This window comes from Oncorhynchus gorbuscha, linkage group LG26 (genome assembly GCF_021184085.1).
Source record: "Oncorhynchus gorbuscha isolate QuinsamMale2020 ecotype Even-year linkage group LG26, OgorEven_v1.0, whole genome shotgun sequence".
In the NCBI taxonomy this organism is placed as follows: Eukaryota; Metazoa; Chordata; class Actinopteri; order Salmoniformes; family Salmonidae; genus Oncorhynchus; species Oncorhynchus gorbuscha.
Genome location: NC_060198.1, coordinates 20813031 through 20836615, shown reverse-complemented (window position 1 = coordinate 20836615; position 23585 = coordinate 20813031). Strand labels below are relative to the sequence as shown.

Sequence of the window (23585 nt, the reverse complement as noted above, 5' to 3'; positions counted from 1 at the left end):
GAGTCCCATGGGGCGGCGCACAACTGGCAAAGCGTCGTCCGTCATTTTAAATAATAATTTGTTCTTAACTGAATTCCCTCGTCACAGAGTAGGCCTTCCTTAACGGAAATATGCAGATACTAGAACGCGCCAATAGAATATCACTAGCGCGTGCTTGGCTCTGCCCACCTCCTTGTTTGTTCTGCCCACTATGACTCATTGTTTCCATTGAAAACAACAAGCTGTGATCTATCGTGGTTTATCCTTGGTACATCTTTAATCGGATCTCTATGGTGACGACACAGAACACGTCATGCAAATTCTCGTCTCTTGCTTTTGGCGTCACTAGAGCGACACATGCGGCTGTCTTTTTTCTACCTACCGCAGCAGAACTCGAGCTGGTGAAGTTGTCGATTTCATTCGTATTTTGTGAAAACGCTCACAAAAGCCATGGAAGTAGCCACCGTACCGCGCACGAGGCGTCTGTTGAAGGAGGAAGACATGACCAAGATCGAGTTTGAGACCAGCGAGGAGGTCGATGTTACTCCTACTTTCGATACGATGGGCCTACGAGAGGATCTCCTCCGTGGGATATACGCATACGGTAGGGCTGGGGGTTTGTTTGGGACAGTGGGCCCATATAGGCAGCTAATGTTACCCAAGTAAGGTATTTGAACACATTTTCTGTACTTCATGATTCAGTTGCACACTCAGAACCAACACATACTGCGAGTGTTGGATGAAAAAAGCCCGACTGTTGTATTTGTTTTTCATTAAGTTAGCGTTAGCCAACTAACGTTACCTAGTTAATAATTCGTTTCATTGAACCTAGCTAACTCGCTACCTAGCTAATGTTAGCTATCTAGCATGCCCCACCTCCTTTAGTATTTAGTACATGTTGCATTTTCCTCACTTGTTGATTAATATTTTTGTGTGAGCATTTTGCTCTGCATGTGCCGCCATCTGTTCTAGCCACTGATAATAACATTTGACACGAACAGTCTGCACAACTGGAAAAGTATTCAGTACTACCAGCTATATTTTCCAGTTGCTCAAAGGATTACATGAATAGTATGTAGTGTTCATGGAACTATTTCACTGGAAAGAGTATCATGGGCCTACATAATTAATCACCTTTTATTTCTTATTCTCAGGATTCGAGAAGCCTTCCGCAATCCAACAAAGAGCAATTAAACAGATCATCAAGGGTAGAGATGTCATTGCACAGTAAGTAATTACTGTTTACGCTGGCGAAATAAAATGTCCAGAGCCACACAATATACTTAAATGTTTGGAACTTTGGCTATTCATTAGTCGGATTCTGTTTGTTCTTTTGCAATGGGAACCGTTTGCTTTAGGAATCAAATAAGGAGGGGGGGGGGGGTGGCATGGCATGTGGGCTACCTGAATTGGTCCAGTAGAAACAACATTTTTACATTTTGGAGTAGGGATGCACAATATAATGGTGAACCTATCGGAATCTGCCAATATTAGCTAAAAAATAAGTCAACAACGGTATCTGCTGATGTGTAGTTTAACGGGGACGTTAACAAAAACGATGTCAAACCTATAATAACGTAGGTACATGATGTAATGATGCCATGTAAAATGTTGCGATACACCAGCAACACAGCATTCCTAACCTAGCCCACAATATCTGCTGAGTGGATCGAGCAGTCAATAAGTCGAGCAGTCATTTGAAAAAGTAAGAACGATTCAAAGGAGAAATATATTAACGCCAAAATAATTTAATTCATTGCCCTTCACAATCAACCGGTCTCTTGTCGTGGGTGATGTTGGCTTTTGCGGTCGAGCACCGGTACACACTGTTACCAAGTGCGCTATTGTTCAGCTGTTGCCCTACCGGAGTTGCACAGTAATAGCGTAACTGCTATTAGCTTCACGATATACTATGGAATGCCGTTTCGGTCTTTGCGTGTCACATGACACTATTTGACAATCGCACTATTTCATACGTTAAATACGCTTTTAAGTTGTCAAAACATGTCAAAACAGTTCTATCATAGAATGTTGTGTGTTCTGAATTTGCACATGCATGCTTCACATAGCTGTGAAGTTTACGCAAATATTAGCATTGTAGCTCTTATTGCGGGACTGTGACTGTGAAGTCACCTCCCCAGTCAGCCTATTGTATGTATTGACATTCATATTGCACTGTACAGCTTTACCTAAGGATTTGGGCTCAATGAAATGGGCTAACGGTCTACTCAATTACCTAAGATATTTTTACCAACGTTCTCCTCAGAGTTATCAGACTCTAAAACATTATGGTATTGCTTTTCCTCAGGAATAGTGCTCAATACAAATAGGTAGACAATAATAAATGTGTCTCAATTCATTTGTTTCAGAGTCCCGCAATAAGAGCTATGATGCTAATGCTAATGTTCTCTGGGTGTCACTGAGAAGACTGATACCCCATGTCATTGATCCACAATCCATAGATAAGGCTGTACAGTGAAATAAGTATGCCCCAATGCAGTTATTTTTATTTATTTATTTTTTATTTCACCTTTATTTAACCAGGTAGGCAAGTTTAGAACAAGTTCTCATTTACAATTGCGACCTGGCCAAGATAAAGCAAAGCAGTTCGACAGATACGACACAGAGTTACACATGCAGTAAAACAAACATACAGTCAATAATACAGTATAAACAAGTCTATATACAATGTGAGCAAATGAGGTGAGAAGGGAGGTAAAGGCAAAAAAGGCCATGGTGGCAAAGTAAATACAATATAGTAAGTAAAACACTGGAATGGTAGTTTTGCAATGGAAGAATGTGCAAAGTAGAAATAAAAATAATGGGGTGTAAAGGAGCAAAATAAATAAATTAAATACAGTTGGGAAAGAGGTAGTTGTTTGGGCTAAATTATAGGTGGGCTAAATTATAGGTGGGCTATGTACAGGTGCAGTAATCTGTGAGCTGCTCTGACAGTTGGTGCTTAAAGCTAGTGAGGGAGATAAGTGTTTCCAGTTTCAGAGATTTTTGTAGTTTGTTCCAGTCATTGGCAGCAGAGAACTGGAAGGAGAGGCGGCCAAAGAAAGAATTGGTTTTGGGGGTGACTAGAGAGATATACCTGCTGGAGCGTGTGCTACAGGTGGGAGATGCTATGGTGACCAGCGAGCTGAGATAAGGGGGACTTTACCTAGCAGGGTCTTGTAGATGACATGGAGCCAGTGGGTTTGGCGACGAGTATGAAGCGAGGGCCAGCCAACGAGAGCGTACAGGTCGCAATGGTGGGTAGTATATGGGGCTTTGGTGACGGAACGGATTGCACTGTGATAGACTGCATCCAATTTGTTGAGTAGGATATTGGAGACTATTTTGTAAATGACATCGCCAAAGTCGAGGATTAGTAGGGTGGTCAGTTTTACAAGGGTATGTTTGGCAGCATGAGTGAAGGATGCTTTGTTGCGAAATAGGAAGCCAATTCTAGATTTAACTTTGGATTGGAGATGTTTGAAATGCGTCTGGAAGGAGAGTTTACAGTCTAACCAGACACCCAAGTATTTGTATTTGGCCACGTATTCTAAGTCAGAGCCGTCCAGAGTAGTGATGTTGGACAGGTGGCGATCGGTTGAAGAGCATGTATTTAGTTTTACTAAATTGGAGGCCACGGAAGGAGAGTTGTATGGCATTAAAGCTTGCCTGGAGGGTTGTTAACAGTGTCCAAAGAAGGGCCAGAAGTCTACAGAATGGTGTCGTCTGCGTAGAGGTGGATCAGAGACTCACCAGCAGCAAGAGCGACATCATTGATGTATACAGAGAAGAGAGTTGGTCCAAGAATTGAACCCTGTGGCACCCCCATAGAGACTGCCAGAGGTCCGGACAGCAGACCCTCCGATTTGACACACTGAACTCTATCAGAGAAGTAGTTGGTGAACCAGGCGAGGCAATCATTTGAGAAACCAAGGCTGTCGAGTCTGCCGATGAGGATGTGGTGTATGACAGAGTCAAAAGCCTTGGTCAGATCAGACCCTGGGGCGGCAGGGTAGCCTAGTGGTTAGAGCGTTGGACTAGTAACCGGAAGGTTGCAAGTTCAAACCCCCGAGCTGACAAGGTACAAATCTGTCGTTCTGCCCCTGAACAGGCAGTTAACCCGCTGTTCCTAGGCCGTCATTGAAAATAAGAATTTGTTCTTAACTGACTTGCCTGGTTAAATAAAGGTAAAATAAAAAAAATGAATACGGCTGCACAGTAATGTTTCTTATTGATGGCGGTTAAGATATCGTTTAGGACCTTGAGCGTGGCTGAGGTGCACCCATGACCAGCTCTGAAACCAGATTGCATAGTAGAGAAGGTATGGTGAGATTCGAAATGGTCGGTAATCTGTTTGTTGACTTGGCTTTCGAAGACCTTAGAAAGGCATGGTAGGATAGATATAGGTCTATAGCAGTTTGGGTCAAGAGTGTCTCCCCCTTTGAAGAGGGGGATGACCGCAGCTGCTTTCCAATCTTTGGGATTCTCAGACGACACGAGAGGTTGAACAGGCTAGTAATAGGGGTGGCAACAATTTCGGCAGATAATTTTAGAAATTAGCCCGGCTAATTTGTAGGGGTCCAGATTTTGCAGCTCTTTCAGAACATCAGCTGAACGTATTTGGGAGAAGGAGAAATGGGGAAGGCTTGGGCGAGTTGCTGTTGGGGGTGCACTGCTGTTGACCGGGGTAGGAGTAGCCAGGTGGAAAGCATGGCCAGCCGTAGAAAAATGCTTATTGAAATTCTCAATTATGGTGGATTTATCAGTGGTGACAGTGTTTCCTATCTTCAGTGCAGTGGGCAGCTGGGAGGAGGTGTTCTTATTCTCCATGGACTTTACAGTGTCCCAGAACTTTTTTGAGTTAGTGTTGCAGGAAGCAAATTTCTGCTTGAAAAAGCTGAAGTATAATACATCCAGTGTGATTTCAACAGGTTTTTGTCAAACTAACAAATTATTGTATTTTGTTGATTTTATATAAAATTCCAACCTCGTTCGTTCAGCATGATCTATTCAATTATGGCATAATTCTACTATTTGTATGCATTTGAATCCCTGTCAATGACACACTTTTATTTTGAAGGCTAACTGCAAAGTTCACCACTGTGGCTAATCCTTATTGTGGCTAGCTTCACAGATGGGTCAGACCACCATTAATCAAATAAGACCTGTCTTATAAATCAGGGTTATTTTAGATGATGACATCTAGCTATATAGTTAGATAGCTAACTATAGCTACTGAAACAGATTGTTGTTTTGCTATATTTTGGGGAAGAACATTGTTTGCATCCATGAGCTAGCTAGCTGTTTTTTTATGACCAGCGTTGTAGGTGCGCGAGACAACTTTCCCAGCATCATAGCATACGTATCGATTAATCGTTGTGACATATTAACTTGTTAAATTATGTAACGTGCAGTCATTCAGGTCCTAATTGGTCAACAAGCTTAATTGACAGGTGTATCTTTTTTGACCCGCAAAGACCCAAATGGCGTTCCATAGAAATCCTGGTTGAGAAGGAAACGACTAAACAAATGAAAATTGGAACAGCACAGCAAGTAAGTGAACGAAATAGGTTTTTATTATGTTTTGCTGATAATGGGGGCATACGTAAATGCCAACAAAATAACTTTTTGGTCAGTGTGATGTGTGTAAACTTTAATTAACTAGGCAAGTCAGTTAAGAATAAATTCTTATTTACAATGACGGCCTACCCCAGACGACACTGGGCTAATTGCGCGCTGCTGAAAAATATCGGTATCGGTCAAAAAATTAATTTGTAGTAAACCGTTTCCAACCTAATGATTATAAATACTCCCCAAGGACATTGTTCAAATGTTTATCATGGCTGTTGAATACCATCTTTCTCTGTTCTTCAACACCTTTCTTTAGGTCTCAGTCAGGAACAGGAAAGACTGCCACGTTTTGCGTATCAGTGCTGCAGTGTCTTGACATTCAGGTATTTGAGTAAGGTTATGTGCAGACTAGGGCCCGTATCCAGCGTCTCAGAGTAGGAGTGCTGCTCTAATACCAGTTTTTCCTTTTAGATCATAGTTAATCATTTTATATCAACGTGTAGGATGAGATCCTAGATCCGCACTCTTACTTTGAGAGGCTACATGAATACAAGCCCTGTTGTAGGTACCGTGATCACATAGCAGTTTTGGATCATCTAACATTTTGTGAAATTTTCTCTCGCTTTGAATATGTGGAGTTTGGACAATGTGAGCAAGGTGATTTTTTATTTTTTTTACAGGTGCGTGAAACCCAAGCACTGATCCTGGCACCCACCAGAGAGTTAGCTGGACAGATACAGAAGGTATGTGACTGAATATCAAGTGTCTTCTGATGGACTGGGGATAACTGCTTTGGGAGATGTGGGTTGTTTGTGTTCAGTAGGACACACAGTAGCAAAATGTAAAGTGTTTCTATTGGGCAGGTTCGGGGTCCTGTTCATTCATCAGAACGCTGTGCAATGGAAAATGGGAACATGTGTTTTTGATTGTACCTTTCTGTTTCAAAACATTTTCTCCTGTTGTATGCTGACTGATCTGGGTCGTGTTCAGAACAATGGCAAAGGTTTGAATTGGTGAAAGCCTTTGCTGGAGGGAGTTTCCACCATTGTTAAATCCGTGACTGGGAGTGTGCAAGTGCACATTCCGGTAGAAGAGTAGACCATTTGGATGCAACCATTGTCTCCTATTATTCAGATGTTAAAATCCCTTCACCCATTTCTAGGTGCTCCTGGCCCTAGGTGACTACATGAACGTCCAGTGTCATTCCTGCATCGGAGGAACAAACGTGGGTGAGGACATCCGCAAACTGGACTATGGCCAGCACGTGGTAGCAGGCACCCCTGGGAGAGTGTTTGGTGAGTTCCCTGGACCCTAACCTTCTAGTATCCAGAGGTATGAAAGTCTGTGTCTGCCCAGCTAAGAAGACTAGATATTTATTATCTCTTAGAATTCTGTCACAGGAATCAAAACTGAATTTCGCTGTTTCAATTCGTGGGTTCAGTCTGGATTAGAGGTCGACCGATTCATCGGAATGGCCGATTTTTAATTAGGTGACGATTTCAAGTTTTATTTTTTTTTACACGTTTATTTAACTAGGCAAGTCTGTTAAGAACAAATTCTTATTTTCAATGGCGGCCTAGGAACGGTGGTTAACTGCCTTATTCAGGGGCAGAACGACAGATTTTTACCTTGTCAGCTCAGGGATTTGTTTTTACAACCTTCCGGTTACAAGTCCAACGCTCTAACCACCTGCCTTACATTGTACGTGGCAGGCTGACTACCTGTTACGCGAGGGCAGCAAGAAGCCAAGGTAAGTTGCTAGCTAGCATTAAACTTATCTAATAAAAAAACAATCAATCTTAGCATAATCACGAGTTAACTACACATGGTTGATGACATTACTAGTTTATCTAGAGAGTCCTGCATTGCATATAATAGATGCAGTGCCTGTTAACTTCTCATCGAATCACAGCCTACTTCGCCAAACAGGTCATGATTTAACAAGCGCATTCGTGAAAAAGGCACTGTCGTTGCACCAATGTGTACCAAACCATAAACATCAATGCCTTTCTTTAAAATCAATACATAAGTATGTATTTTTAAACCTGCATATTTAGTTAATATTGCCTGCTAACATGAATTTCTTAACTATGGAAATTGTGTCACTTCTCTTGCGTTCCGTGCAGGCAGTTTGGGCCGCCTGGCTCGTTGCAAACTGTGTGAAGTATATAATTATGACATAACATTGAAGGTTGTGCAATGTAACAGCAATATTTAGACTTATGGATGCCACCAATTAGATAAAATACGGAACGGTTCCGTATTTCACTGAAAGAATAAACGTTTTGTTTTCGAAATGATAGTTTCCAGATTTGACCATATTAATGACCAAAAGCTTGTGTTTCTGTGTGTTATCAGTCTGACTTGGCAGTGGTAGGCAGCAGCAGGCTGTAAGCATTCATTCAAACAGCACTTTCGTGCGTTTTGCCAGCAGCTCTTCGCTGTGCTTCAAGCATTGAGCTGTTTATGACTTCAAGCCTATCAGCTCCCGAGATTAGACTGGTGTAACCAATGTGAAATTGCTAGCTGGTTAGCGGGGTGCACACTAATAGCGTTTCAAACGTTACTCGCTCTGAGACATGGAGCCACGGCTTTTGTGGAGCGATGGGTAACGATGCTTCAAGGGTGGCTGTTGATGTGTTCCTGGTTCAAGCCCGGGTAGGGCCGAGGGGCGGGACGGAAGCTATACTGTTACACTGGCAATACTAAAGTGCCTATAAGAACATCCAACAGTCAAAGGTATATGAAATACAAATCGTATAGAGAGAAATAGTCCTATAATAATAACCTAAAACTTCTTACCCGGGAATATTGAAGACTCCTGTTAAAAGGAACCACCCGCTTTCATATGTTCTCATGTTCTGAGCTAGGAACTTAAACGTTAGCTTTCTTACATGGCACACTTACTTTCTTCAACACTTTTTTTGCATTATTTAAACCAAATTGAACATGTTTCATTATTTATTTGAGGCTAAATTGATTTGATTGATGTATTATATTAAGTTAAAATAAGTGTTCATTCAGTATTGTTTTAATTGTCATTATTATAAATAAATACATTTTTTAAATCTGCCTATTTAATCGGTATCAGCTTTTTTGGGGGGGGTCCTCCAATAATCTGTATCGGCGTTGAAAAATCATAATCGGTCGACCTCTAGTCTGGATCTGCCTTCATTGAAACGGTTTGTACCTTTATGTAATGAGGCATACTTACGACAAAAGTCAAGTCAAGAAAATCAGTGTTTGCACTCTTCGTAACCTGGCTCGGTCCTCCAGTGTGAGCTTTGGGTTCCATTCCAATGCCACAGTAAAGCCCAGAGGTTCAGTACGTCTTGTACCGTTGCTCTGTTCACTCTCTGGGAACATGACCCACCCCCCTCCATGTAACACTGACAGGGGAAAGAAGGATAGTAAATCAATGATTTATGGTCCCACTCCAGCCACCCAATCACATTTTTCACATGATTTACCTGAGACCAGAACATCTCAAAGGAAGATGACCAGAAAATATGCACCAGTAGACAATCATGACATGGGCTCCCTGTAGTCACCAAGGGTTGTGTCTTCAAAGTCAGAGTATGAATTGAGAAGATTCCCCTCCATAATGCAGGCACTGTTCTCTCTGTTCTTTAGATATGATCCGCAGGAGGAGTTTGAGGACGCGTGCCATCAAGATGCTGGTTCTGGACGAAGCAGACGAAATGCTCAACAAGGGTAAGCCAGACACGTTGTTGTGCATTACAAAGATGAAACAAAAGACCTCTTCCAGTTGTGCGTTTCTGGTCTCCTGTTGCCCAAAAAACAACAAGAACATGAGGTCAGGTGGTAAAGCAGGATAAGTTTCAGGGCTGCTTTGTCGTTCCCCCTGCACACATCAACTAGTTTCCAACTATCCCTGTCTGCAACCCACGGCAGGCAGGGATGCTTGGTCTCAGACACTTTTGCACAGGAAAGTCGTATTGACGGTCTGCGCGACTTTTCCAAGAAAGTGTAATGTGAAGGGGGACCTGAATATCTTTCCCGTCCGGCAGGTTTCAAAGAGCAGATCTACGACGTGTACCGGTACCTGCCCCCTGCCACCCAGGTCTGTCTGATCAGCGCCACGCTGCCCCACGAGATCCTGGAGATGACCAACAAGTTCATGACCGACCCCATCCGCATCCTGGTCAAACGGTGAGTCAAGCGTTACTCGGCTGTATATTAGGAAGTACCACCCTGGTTTCTATTCTAGTGGAACCAACCTGGTTGCTGTGTTAAGACTCGTTCAAGTTGTGAACTCTAGGGGGCAGCATTGTGTAATGTATACAAGGAGGGAAGTAAATCAGCCGGTCCTAAATCACTCCCTACCCCATGGCCCTAACCCGTTGTTTCTGCAGGTCTGTAAGGTGGAAGCAATATAGTGGATGCTCCACCGCTGAACTGCTTATACGTATCCAGACCCTATACATCTGCAATCATCCAGGGGTTAGGGGCGAGGGGTTGGGAGTGATTTGGGACCGGTTTAGTCTGAATACATGTACTTAGTCTGAATACAAACCTAATATAGTCATCAGAGAATCAGCCATGCTTAAATCGAAAAGGCCCCCACCGTTCCTGTGGGACCTTTTTCAGAAGAGAAAAGAGAAATGCTCCGTCTTATCTATACCACTATTTCAGATTTATTATTTAGCCGAGTCAAGGAAATCTTCCCTTTGGCACTGTTCGTAACCTGGCTCAGTCCTCAGTGTGAGCTGTGGGTTCCATTCCAGTGCCACAGTAAAGCCCAGAGAGTGACAGAGGTCTGGTACGTCTTGTACCGCTTCTCTGTTCGCTCTCTGGGAACATGAAACAAAAACCCTTTTTGGGGCCTTTGTGCCCTGCTTAGAAAAGATTATATGGAAGGAAAGAAAGGAGTTGACTGGAATAGGAAGACCTGCACTCACTGGAAAAAGTATTTCATGTGTTCCTTTTCCTTAGCAGCAGAAGAGGTCCAATACTGAGTTAACCCCTCTCTTCCTTTTCCCTATCCCAGTGATGAGTTGACTCTAGAGGGCATCAAGCAGTTCTTCGTGGCAGTAGAGAGGGAGGAGTGGAAGTTTGACACCCTGTGTGACCTGTATGACACCCTCACCATCACACAGGCTGTCATCTTTTGCAACACCAAGCGGAAGGTCTGTACACAACCAAAACAAAGTTACATTTATTGCGAGGTTGTCCCTAAATACTGATCTTCGGTCAGTTTTGCATTTTCCCCAATAATAGTTAGTTGGGATTAAGGGAGGGAAAGCTGATCCTAAATCTGTGCCTTAGGAGAAACTTCACTGGAACTACTTGGGTTGTTGGCAGCTGTTGACAGTTGTATGTTTTTCCTCCTACTGAGTACTGTCTCCCTTAGCCTATATGTACTGGTAAAAAAATAGGGATGGGCAGGAGTACTCCATTGAAAGTTTGTATTCGATCGGTAATGTGTACTTGGCATTTTTAAATGCAACTATTTAGCAGGTTCAATTTATAAGCACTGTCAAAATGTCCCGACACGAAGATGTTTGCTTGTGGAATATGTCAAGCGCAGTGAAGATATGTTGTGTATTGTTTTCGGTTTAGTATCAGAACCAAATACATTCTTTGAAATGCCCACCATTGTTAGAAAAAAATGAATCGGTCCCAGCTATTTTGTCGTGCTTCAGTCTCCCCAGGGCCAACATGATTTGACATTGTTAGTTTGACCAATGAATGCCAGTGTTTCCTCAACCTCTCATTGAACACCGATGAATGTCATGATAATCTTCGTTTGCACTGTTGGTAACCTGGCTCTGTCCTCAGTGAGAGCTGTATGTTTCATTGCAGTGCCGCGCTAAAGCCCAGAGAGTGGCAGGGATCCAGCACTTGTACTGTTTCTCTGTTCACTCTCTAGGAACATAAAGCACTGTCAAAGGATGTGTCCTAAATGGCGCCCTATTCCCTACATTCTGTATTTCAGGGAGCATGTTTGGCATGATCCCTGAAATACTTTGTCATACGTTTGGCCTGAGCCTCTATCTGTCCTCACTCTGCTTGCGATAGGTTGACTGGCTGACTGAGAAGATGAGGGAGGCTAACTTCACTGTTTCCTCCATGCACGGAGACATGCCCCAGAAGGAGAGGGAGTCCATCATGAAAGAGTTCCGGTCCGGTGCCAGGTAATCATGAAATGGTCTGTTTTAGCATCCCAATCGATCTTTGAAGGCTATTCAATAAGTTAATTGACCTTTTTATTTATTTGTTTATTTTGGGTGTGTGACCACTGGGTCAATATTTATCAATAGTGAATGTGCTCTCGTGTCAGTATTTACTTTGTCATATTTCTATGAGAAAGTTGAAGCTGGTCTTACACAACTTTTTCAATTTATTTTTTATTCTCTGTGTGCAATCACCAATAATTTGCACATCTAGATGTATATCTGACTCATTTGATGGCCAGAGACGTTAACTTAGCTTAGTTGGTCGAACAGTCTCTTAGCAGGAAGAACATTTAGATCCTATTATATGACAATGTACTGTATCGCCTGGATTCTTTCTGGTCCACCTGATAGAGAATGTTGTCTTTCATATACAATACCGGACAGTTTCCCACACTAGATAAAGCGTACTAGTGGACTGAAGACTTAAATGAACATTCTTCATTGCACTGTTTGTAACCTGGCTCAGTGAGAGCTTTGTTCCATTCCTGTGCCACAGTAAAACCCAGAGAGTGGCAGTGGTCCAGTAAGTCTTGTACTGTTTCACTGTTCACTTGCTGGAAGCATTGTTCTTTTAAATCTCCCAGGGGTGGACTTGGGTCGTATTAATTGGTGCACACCGTAGCAAAACATTTAGCAAAATTTAGATAGGCCAAACCAAGGTCGTATTCACTTGAAACTAAACTGATTCAAACAGAGAGGGACTAACGTGGATCTCCTCTTCCCCCCCACCCCTTAGCCGAGTGCTTATCTCCACTGATGTGTGGGCCCGAGGTCTGGACGTGCCCCAGGTGTCCCTCATCATCAACTACGACCTGCCCAACAACAGAGAGCTGTACATTCACAGGTATGTCTGGCTGCCCAGCTCGGAGAACTACTATGCATACCTAATATCGCTTAGTTTCTAATGTGGCTATTCGGACATTACATTTACATTACATTTAAGTCATTTAGCAGACGCTCTTATCCAGAGCGACTTACAAATTGGTGCATTCACCTTATGACATCCAGTGGAACAGTCACTTTACAACGGTGAAGTCGAAAATCACCTGGCTCAGTCCTCAGTTTGAGCTGTCGGTTCCATTCCAGTGCCACAGTAAAACCCAGAGAGTGTCAGAGGTCAAGTACGTTGTACACCTTTTTCTCTGTCCTGAAAGACTGAACACTAAAAGCCTATTTTTATGGTCAATCCGACATCTGTAATGGTCGTACAGCGTTTACAGCGATGCGGACTCCGCAGAAGTCCGAGCATTCATACTTGCTTTTTGGGAAGCTGTCATACGCATCGAATAAATTGGTCTGCGCCGCACCACTCGTAGTGATACAAAGCTAATCGCTATAGCCATCCAGCTAGTTGTGAACAACTGGCTAAACAAAAATACAAGACCTTACCTCTTCAGATGTTGGCGTCCGTTTCCCGGTGATTGACATAGGAGCTCAGCCAAGATGGCATTAAAAAGGCTGCACCGTTTTCCCACCTGTATCTCTGTCCTGAATCTCCCCATTGCCCCCAGCGAAATGTGCCTACATTTAGGCTGTTAATGTGTGTTTCACACTGTTAAGGTAAAAAAGGAGTCTAATGCTTGTTTGAATGTCAACCCCAATACATGTTCTGATCATCAATCAACTGCATTACAGTTAACTTCTTGCGTCGAGCCAACCCGGATCCGGTATCATGACTACAGCCTCAAGCCCATTACCATAACGCAACGTTAACTATTCATGAAAATCGCAAATGAAATGAAATCAATATGCTAGCTCTCATGCTTAGCCTTTTGTTAACACTGTCATCTCAGATTTTCAAAAATATGCTTCTCTACCATAGCAAACTAGCATTTAGCATTAGCATTTAGCGTTAGCATTAGCAGACAACATTTTCACAAAAAACACCAAAAACATTCAATAAATAATTTACCTTTGAAGAACTTCGGATTGTTTTCAATGAGGAGACTCTCAGTTAGATAGCAAATGTTCCGTTTTTTCCTGAGATTTTTTGGGCTGGAGAAATCGGTCCGTTTGGTGTGTCACGTTTGGCTACCAAAAAAAACGAAATTTCAGTTATCCAAACGCCAAACTTTTTTCCAAATTAACTCCATAATATTGACTGAAACATGGCAAATGTTGTTTAGAACCAATCCTCAAGGTGTTTTTCACATCTCTTCAATGATGTATCGTTCCTGGAAGTATGAGTCTCATACTCGCATGGTAAAATAATTGCCACTGGGAATTACGCACCAAATTAGACAAAGGACACCGGACGGCCCCCTGGCAAATGTAGTCTCTTATGGCCAATCTTCCAATGATATGCCTACAAATACGTCACAATGCTGCAGACATCTTGGACGAACGGCAGAGCGCATAAGCTCGTTCACAGCCATATAAGGAGACCAGAGTAAAACCGAGCGTCAAAAATCCTGCTCATTTCCTGTTTGAAGTTTCATCTTGGTTTCGCCTGTAAAATCAGTTCTGGGGCACTCACAGATAATATCTTTGCAGTTTTGAAAACGTCAGTGTTTTCTTTCCAAAGCTGTCGAGCATCTTTTCGTGACAAAATATTGAGCTTAAAACGGGCAGGTTTTTTTAATCCAATAATGACATAGCGCCCCCATAGGTTGAAGAGGTTAAGAATGACTGACTACCACTGACTACCACCACCGATTTCTGTATTCTAGCGTTGCTACCAGATGATACAAACAGGAGTTAGCATTTAGCAGTCACTTGTTCTAAACTTGGATAAATGTCTAAATGTTATGCAGTGAAAACAGCCAAATATATCCAAATTGGATTTTAGTAACCACATTCGGGTCCTGTACATCAATCATGACGGTTTTGACATCCACTTAGATCAGATTTGTTGAATGTAGGCCAATCTAGTGCCCTTCGCTCCCCCATGGTCTGCATTCCATTGATCTCTTTTACCTCCCTGATCTCTTTCCAGGAGCTTCTGGCCCGCATAGTCAGATCAAGCAAAAATCGGGATGTCAGGGCAAAGATTTACTGGTGTTTATGTCCCTCAACCTCCTCTCTTCATAGGATTGGCCGATCGGGTCGTTACGGCCGCAAGGGTGTGGCCATTAACTTTGTGAAGAATGACGACATCCGTATTCTCCGTGACATTGAGCAGTACTATTCCACGCAGATCGATGAAATGCCAATGAACGGTAAATTATCATTTGTAAATCTTCTGTCTGAGTATTTAATTGACAATGTTGATATGTTTAGTATTGCTGTTTTGGTTCAAGCAACTACATGTAAGTGTTCAGTTTACAGATTTATGGCCATATAGACCTGGGGTTCTTTTACAAAAACGGGCATTGACTTTCGTGGCTGTCATTAACATTACATTTGTTCCCCTCAGTGGCTGACCTGATCTAAGGCACAGGTGACGGAAGTGGAGAGACTGCTTTGATTAAACTTTGGACCCCTTTTTATTTACTGTTAGAATAATTGTCTCATTTGTTTTGTTTTTAATAGTCGCTTTGGAACAGCCTTCGAATACTATTGTAATTCTTAAGGAAATACCTACTGCAACCATCAGTTTTGTAAATAAAGAACATTTTGTTTCCCATTTGAATGCAGTTTCATTTCTTTTCCCTGTTTTTAAAGGAGCAATCCGGGATTTTGAAAAAACAACAAAATGGGTACCCCAACCGTTTTGTTTTGATAAACATCAAAGGGATTGGGCTGGAAAAATGTAACCACTCAAATTCATAGAAAGGGCTATGGTTGCAAGGACTGACCATCCATCCTTGAGATCAAAAGTGTAGTTTTAACCATGTTATGAGGCTATAGTATTTGTTTACAATTACATTCTGTGTGATGTGGTAGATGGATTAACTAAGATCATGAGATATAAGTTATATTACTTTACAAGCACGTCTTCTGATAGACTTCTATAGGGCTTCAGGTGCAACTGTCAGTCTTATGCCAGGATTCAATCCAATGTTTGTTATAGTGAATTGGATGCCCAACCAAGGTGTCATGTAAATGCAATTTCCCAGGTGTTTGCAGTGATTCCATTCATGGATCCCTGCTAATTTTGGCCCATGCGTGAATTACCTTTTTTAAAAGACGCTTTGTCTACTGCCTAGTGCGCTGCTCTATAAAGTGCCTTAGATTGAAATACGGCCAAGATTTCTTATTTTTTATTTACCAGATCCGTTGTTTGATAATGGTGACATGGATGACCGTGACGATGAATGAGGGTGTATGTGATGGAATCTGTGACTGGGATGATGGAGTTGGTAAAGCTGAGTTTACTGTTGTAGAGTGCCTTGCAAAAGTATTCGGCCACCTTGAGCTTTGTGACCTTTTGCAAAATTTCAGGCTTCAAACATAAAGATATAAAACTGTATTTTTTTTGTGAAGAATCAACAAGTGGGACACAATCATGAAGTGGAATGACATTTATTGGATATTTCAAACTTTTTTTAACAAATCAAAAACTGAAAAATTGTGCGTGCAAAATTATTCAGCCCCTTTACTTTAAGTGCAGCAAACTCTCCAGAAGTTCAGTGAGGATCTCTGAATGATCCAATGTTGACCTAAATGACTAATGATGATAAATACAATCCACCTGTGTGTAATCAAGTCTCCGTATAAATGCACCTGAACTGTGATAGTCTCAGAGGTCCGTTAAAAGCGCAGAGAGCATCATGAAGAACAAGGAACACACCAGGCAGGTCCGAGATACTGTTGTGAAGAAGTTTAAAGCCGGATTTGGATACAAAAAGATTTCCCAAGCTTTAAACATCCCAAGGAGCACTGTGCAAGCGATAATATTGAAATGGAAGGAGTATCAGACCACTGCAAACGTACCAAGACCTGGCCGTCCGTCTAAACTTTCAGCTCATACAAGAGAAGACTGATCAGAGATGCAGCCAAGAGGCCCATGATCACTCTGGATGAACTGCAGAGATCTACAGCTGAGGTGGGAGACTGTCCATAGGACAACAATCAGTCGTATATTGCACAAATCTGGCCTTTATGGAAGAGTGGCAAGAAGAAAGCCATTTCCTAAAGATATCCATAAAAAGTGTTGTTTAAAGTTTGCCACAAGCCACCTGGGAGACACACCAAACATGTGGAAGAAGGTGCTCTGGTCAGATGAAACCAAAATTGAACTTTTTGGCAACAATGCAAAACCTTATGTTTGGTGTAAAAGCAACACAGTTCATCACCCTGAACACAACATCCCCACTGTCAAACATGGTGGTGGCAGCATCATGGTTTGGGCCTGCTTTTCTTCAGCAGGGACAGGGAAGATGGTTAAAATTGATGGGAAGATGGATGGAGCCAAATACAGGACCATTCTGGAAGAAACCCTGATGGAGTCTGCAAAAGACCTGAGACTGGGACGAGATTTGTCTTCCAACAAGACAATGATCCAAAACATAAAGCAAAATCTACAATGTAATGGTTCAAAAATAAACATATCCAGGTGTTAGAATGGCCAACTCAAAGTCCAGACCTGAATCCAATCGAGAATCTGTGGAAAGAACTGAAAACTGCTGTTCACAAATGCTCTCCATCCAACCTCACTGAGCTCGAGCTGTTTTGCAAGGAGGAATGGGAAACAATTTCAGTCTCTCGATGTGCAAAACTGACAGAGACATACCCCAAGCGACTTACGGCTGTAATCGCAGCAAAAGGTGGCGCTACAAAGTATTAACTTAAGGGGGCTGAATAATTTTGCACACCCAATTTTTCAGTTTTTGATTTGTTAAAGTTTGAAATATCCAATAAATGTCGTTCCACTTCATGATTGTGTCCCACTTGTTGTTGATTCTTCACAAAAAAATAAAGTTTTATATCTTTATGTTTGAAGCCTGAAATGTGGCAAAAGGTCGCAAAGTTCAAGGGGGCCGAATACTTTCGCAAGGCACTGTAGGTACTGGAAAATATGCATGACAAGTTGAGTAATCCATAGGGCAGTGGTTTTTAAGTGATTTTGGTCTCGGGGCCCATATTTCAGTGTGTCACCTCAGTAGTGACCAAATACTTGCGCAGTTGGAAAATTCATCAAAAGTTTGGATTTGTTTCAAAATGCAATGTGGGAAACTATAAGGCTCTATTGATTTAATAACTGTAACAAGAAAACCAAATGCTTTGCAGAAGGGCACTACTACAGATGTTTTACCTTTGTCAGCTCTGGTATTCAAACCAGAAACTTTTTGGTTACTGGCCTAACACTAACCTTGAGGTCACCTGCCTCCATATTAACTGGAAAAGTTTTTTCCTTTTCAATAATTCCATACTGCTCAACCTCCCACCACTCAATTTTGGTTGAAAATCGCTGCCCGCACTACAGGTGGCTGGCTATATTGGTATAGGACTACTATAAGGCCCAGTGCAAGACTGTGAGAAAAATTTTTTTTTTTTGTATTTCCCGCGGCTATGCTCGTGTCTCGGAGCCCCCATTTGATTCTGTTAGTCACTCTCCCTCAGATATACTACTCAACGTAAAAATGTGTAGAATTGCAGGAAATTAGCTGCAAAAACGTTCTGCTATCGGATCCCTCTGTACGTATTTTACTTTTTCATTCCGGTGCGGAGTTAGTGTAGTGGCTAATTGTATAGCTAATAGGCTATGTTTGTAGACCGACTGAGGTGGATAAAGCTACAGCAGTCAATGTGATAATGACTGGGTTCTTTTTTTCTTCTCCAAATAGCATTTGAGTTTGTCAGTTGTAAAAAAATGCAGTAAATGAGCTTCAGTTGGCTTAATTTTTTTAAGTAATGTGAAGACAGGAGGATGGGCAGAGCTTATGGATGTCACATTCCTTTTACTGATAACATTGTTTCTGAAACCTTTTTCAAAGTTGGATTTCCTAGCGGTAAGGGATGGAAGACCAACACCTTGGTTTAGGCAGTGGTGGAAAAAGTATAACATTTTTGTACTTGAGTAAAAGTAAAAAAACCTTAATAGAAAATGACAAGTAAAAGTCACCCAGTAAAATACTTACTTGAGTAAAAGTCAAAGTATTTGGTTTTAAATATACTTAAGTATCAAAAGTAAATGTAATTGCAAGTATAAATAATTTTAAATTGCCTAAATTAAGCCAGGGGCACATTACAACATGCAGATAATTTATGAACTAAACATTTGATACAGTAGGGAGGACCAAGGAAGTTCTATGGATAAGTGAATTGGACCATTTACCTGTCCTGCTATGCATTCAAAATGTAACGAGTACTTTTGGGAGCCAGGGAAATCTATGAAAGAGTACATTATTTACATTAGGAATGTAATGAAGTAAAAGTTGTCAAAAATGTAAATAAAGTACAGATTACCCCAAACTACTTTAATACTTTACATTATTTTTACTTAACACCACTGAGATTAGGGACGGACCGACATCCAAGGAAGGGACCATTTCAATCTGAGTGGTATCGATGGAAAGACTCTGAGGCTGCTAGACACTGTAGACACTGCTGCTTCCCCTGCCTGCTATTCTCCACCAGCGACAGCGTGTGACCAAGAGACGGTTATTCCGACCTGAACAATTTGCCTATAGCACCCAACAAGCATGAGAAATCTTTGTCTCACATCCAAAGGCAGGTCGCTTTGCTTTTAAGACATTTTCCAGTTTACGAATAGATTTTAGCGGCCAGGGACCCTAAGTGATTGCATATGCCTGGAGCCAGCCCTGGTACCATTAGATTTGTACATGTCTGTAATTAATACTGCATGCTACCTTGGGTAGCCTACCTAGGTAAATGGGAGTTGGCATTTCGTGGCAATGATGTGGAACTATTACATGCTTTTACTGAACAAAATGGACAGTTAGCAACCCATTTAGAGGCTGCCACCATGTTTGCTTTTTGCCCATGGCTTTTTTTGCCCATGGCCTATGATTTAATTTTCAATTCAACTGATGCGCTCTTCAGTCTTCTGCAGAACAAAGAGATGCACATGGGTTTCTTCCGTACCCGTATCAGCAACACAATGAAAGCATTGGAACGGCAGCGACTAGACTTTGATAGTTTTCTATGAGCGATTTGAGAAGAAACATAATGAACTGGGTTTGGCATGACGCTCCTAGTAAACATTCAGAGTATTATAACCTACCGGACAACATCAATGTTCACAGGATAGCCAGGTTTGACCATGTTGGTGAACTTAATTTCCTTGGCTTAGTTCAATGACAAAAATTGTCACAAAAGTTCGACACCAGCAAACGTGCCTGTCAAAATATGCCAAGTATTTCGATTTCGTTAGATTTAAGGCTTATTTTGTCGTATTGTACAGTTCACAAATGGTACGAGACAAATCACCTGGACAGCTCCTCAGCTTTTTGTTCCATGCAGGGCCGTAACCACATATGAGCACACCGAGGTCCGGACCTCAGCAATTTGTTTTAATAAAAAATGTAGAGGCTCATTTGGCGTTTCAACTTACAGTTGAGTTAGAAAAGTAGAAAACACAGGGTACAATTTCGAAACTTTAGTTGTGCATCAGCAGATTCATATGCCACTCCCTGACAGTCACTCAATTAGGGGCAGATCTCAATTTACTGGGGAGGGTTGTTAAACTGTATTTTTTTATTTGAGGAGGGTTGTGTTTTTTTATTGGGCACAGTGGAGGGTAATACTTCCCCCCCCCAAGTTTACATTTACTCTTTTGCAGGTTTTACACTCTTAATTTCTTCCACCCTAGCCAAATATCCTTGTCTGCTTGCATTCACCTCCTTTTGGTACTTCCCTTATACAGTATAGTCAGTATAGTCTACCAGTCTAACGGTCTATCCACCATTCATTGTGGGGCTTGGGGCTCCAAAGTGGCACAGCAGTCTAAAGCACTGTATCTCAGTGCAAGAGGCATCACTACAGTCCCTGGTTCGATTCCAGGCTGTATCGCATCTGGCTGTGATTGGGAGTCCAATAGGGCGGCGTACAATTGGTCCAGCATCGTCCGGGGTAGGCCGTCATTGTAAATAATAATTTGTTCTTAACTGACTTGCCTAGTGACATAAACGTTAAATAAAACAACTAAAAATAGTGCAGTGAAAATTTTATTTGAATAACGTCGCAAAGCCCTGTAATTTGAATGTTTCATTCAATTGGGATAAATTGTGGGTCTAGAAAGGCACAGTAGCAGGCCAGTCTGGCTGTACTTCTCCTTCTGATACTGAATGCGATGTCTGTTACCAACAACATCTCACATTCAATTTGTGCATGTATGTACATCATTTCCGAAAATGTTGTGCGTTTTGTGTGGCTTAATTCATGGGAACAGACACATTTATGTGCTGCTTAATTTGTTCAAAAAGACACATTTAACCAGTAGGCTGGTTACGCACAAGCCTTTGCAACAACCATAGATGCGATAGCCTATATTTAATTTGTGTTCTCTCTTTAGGTCTAATTCAACGTTATGAATATACAGACATTTTGTCTTTATTTAACTGTGTTTTAAAATGTGTAGTTGTATGCCTATATGTAGTGTTTTAGACTTGCTGAACAGAATTTGTGAGAAAATACACATTTACATGCCACTTAATCCGTGGTAAAAATTGTTTTATTAATGCCAATACTGTTTTCTATGCTTGATTTCACTTAATACTTGGGATACTGGGGCACTTGTAATCAGATCATCATTCATCATCATCATCATCATGTTGTCCAAAATACAATGTGGCCACATACAGTTGAAGTCGGAAGTTCAATTTGGTAGCATTGCCTTTAAATAGTTTTAACTTGGGTCAAATGTTTCTGGTAGCCTTCCACAAGCTTCCCACAATAAGTTGGATGAGTTTTGGCCCATTCCTCCTGACAGAGCTGGTGTAACTGAGTCAGGTTTGTAGGTCTCCTTGCTCACACACGCTTTTGCAATTCTGCCAATACATTTTCCATGGGATTGAGTTCAGGGCTTTGTGATGGCCACTCCAATAACTTGACTTTGTTGTCCTTCAGCCATTTTGCCACAACTTTATGGGGTCATTGTCCGTTTGGAAGACCCATTTGCGACCAAGCTTTAACTTAGCTTTAACTGATGTCTTGAGATGTTCGCTTCAATATATCCACATAATTTTCTTTCCTCGTGATGCCATCAATTTTGTGAAGTGCACCAGTCCCTCCTGCAGCAAAGCACCCCCACATCATTATGCTGCCACCCCCGTGTTTCACGGTTGGAATGGTGTTCTTCGGCTTGCAAGCATCACCCTTTTTCCTCCAAACATAATGATGATCATTATGGCCAAACAGTTCTATTTTTGTTTCATCAGATCAGAGGACATTTCTCCAAAAAGTATGATCTTTGTCCCCATGTACATATGCAAATCGTAGTCTGGCTTTTTAATGGCAGTTTTGGAGCAGTGGCTTCTTCCTTGCTGAGCGGTCATTCAGGTTATGTCGATATAGGACTCGTTTTACTGTGGATGTAGATACTTTAGTACCTGATTCCTCCAGCATCTTCACAAGGTCCTTTGCTGTTGTTCTGGGATTGATTTGGACTTTTCACACCAAAGTACATTTATCTCTAGGAGACAGAAAGCATCTCCTTCCTGAGTGGTATGACGGCTGCGTGGTTCCATGGTGTTTACACTTGCGTACTATTGTTTGTACAGATAAATGTGGTACCTTAGGGGTTTGGAAATTGCCCCCAAGGATGAACCAGACTTGTGAAGGTCTACAATTTATTTTCTGAGGTCTTGACTGATTTCTTTTGATTTTCCCATGATGTCAAGCAAAGAGGCAGTGAGTTTGAAGGTAAGGCCTTGAAATACATTCACAGGTACACCTCCAATTGACTCAAATGATGTCAATTAGCCTATCAGAAGCTTATAATGCCATGACATAATTTTCTGGAATATTCCAAGCTGTTTAAAGGCACAGTCAACTTAGTGTATGTAATCATCTGACCCACTGGAATAGTGATACAGTGAAATAATCTATCTGTAAACAATTGTTGGAAAAATGAATTGAGTCATGCACAAAGTAGATGTCCTAACCTACTTGCCAAAACTTTAGTTTGTTAACAAGAATTCTATGGAGTGGTTGAACAACGAGTTTTAATGACTCCAACCTAAGTGTACGTGAACTTCAGATTTCAACTGTATGCTCCCGGCAGGCCCAGTTGTTCAAGAAAAGCTTAACACAGGTTTGCCTCCTCTCCAATCGAAGTGGCTATTCCTCGCGGATCTAGAACCTAACTCTTCAATATAGCCTAAATATTTATACTTTTACTTTTTCAATTTATTTATTACCTTTGATAATTGGCATAAACACAACCAGTAACCATGTTTTTTTTTAAAATCTGATTAGGCTACTTCAAAAGTAGGCAGAAGCATGTTCATCCAAAATATAATTCCAGCATCCTCAAAATGGCTTAACATTAACCAGATTTCCATTCAACCTTTTTATGCAAGTAAAGTAGCCTATAAGAATTTGACCTTTCGGGTAGGATTCATGAGTTTCATATGAAGAATAATTTTGGTGTGGTGAATAATTTGAATTCAACAATCCCTACATCAATTTATATTATGAGCAATTTAAGGGATGGGAATATTACATCTACATTTTGACAAAGTCCTCTTTCTTACTTGATAGCCTAGGCAGCCGGTAGAGGGCACTTGATCTGCACTATCATCTAGGTTTGACGTGCCCAGCTGGTAATACACTCGTGGCCCCCATGGACTGGCTCGTACATAAAAAAGCATCATCACTTTCAGGCTGCAAAGGCATAATTTCCTTCCTAAACTAAATGTAATGGTGGGCTGACCCCCGGTCTTAATAAAACATTTTCCACCAACATTTTAGGATTTTCTGACAATTTAGGATGTTGCACACACTTGGCGTACTTGAGGTGGCTAATATTTGGGTTGTGACATTTCTACA

At 41.5% G+C, this 23585-nt stretch overlaps 1 protein-coding gene and 1 non-coding gene across 2 annotated transcripts; both read left to right on the top strand.

The window, feature by feature from the left end:
- Positions 1 to 244: 244 nt before the first annotated feature.
- On the top strand, positions 245 to 15321 carry LOC124016015 (eukaryotic initiation factor 4A-III). The gene is made up of 12 exons (XM_046331533.1): positions 245 to 583; positions 1134 to 1206; positions 5867 to 5933; positions 6231 to 6293; positions 6713 to 6845; positions 9184 to 9264; positions 9582 to 9723; positions 10562 to 10700; positions 11593 to 11708; positions 12487 to 12594; positions 14781 to 14908; positions 15106 to 15321. Exons 1-12 carry the CDS (start codon positions 430 to 432, stop codon positions 15120 to 15122), a joined length of 1221 nt encoding a protein of 406 aa, XP_046187489.1. The 5' UTR covers positions 245 to 429; the 3' UTR covers positions 15123 to 15321.
- Positions 10243 to 10376, top strand: LOC124016575. The gene has a single exon (XR_006835386.1). It is a non-coding gene; the product is annotated as a small nucleolar RNA SNORA54 (small nucleolar RNA).
- Positions 15322 to 23585: the final 8264 nt, after the last annotated feature.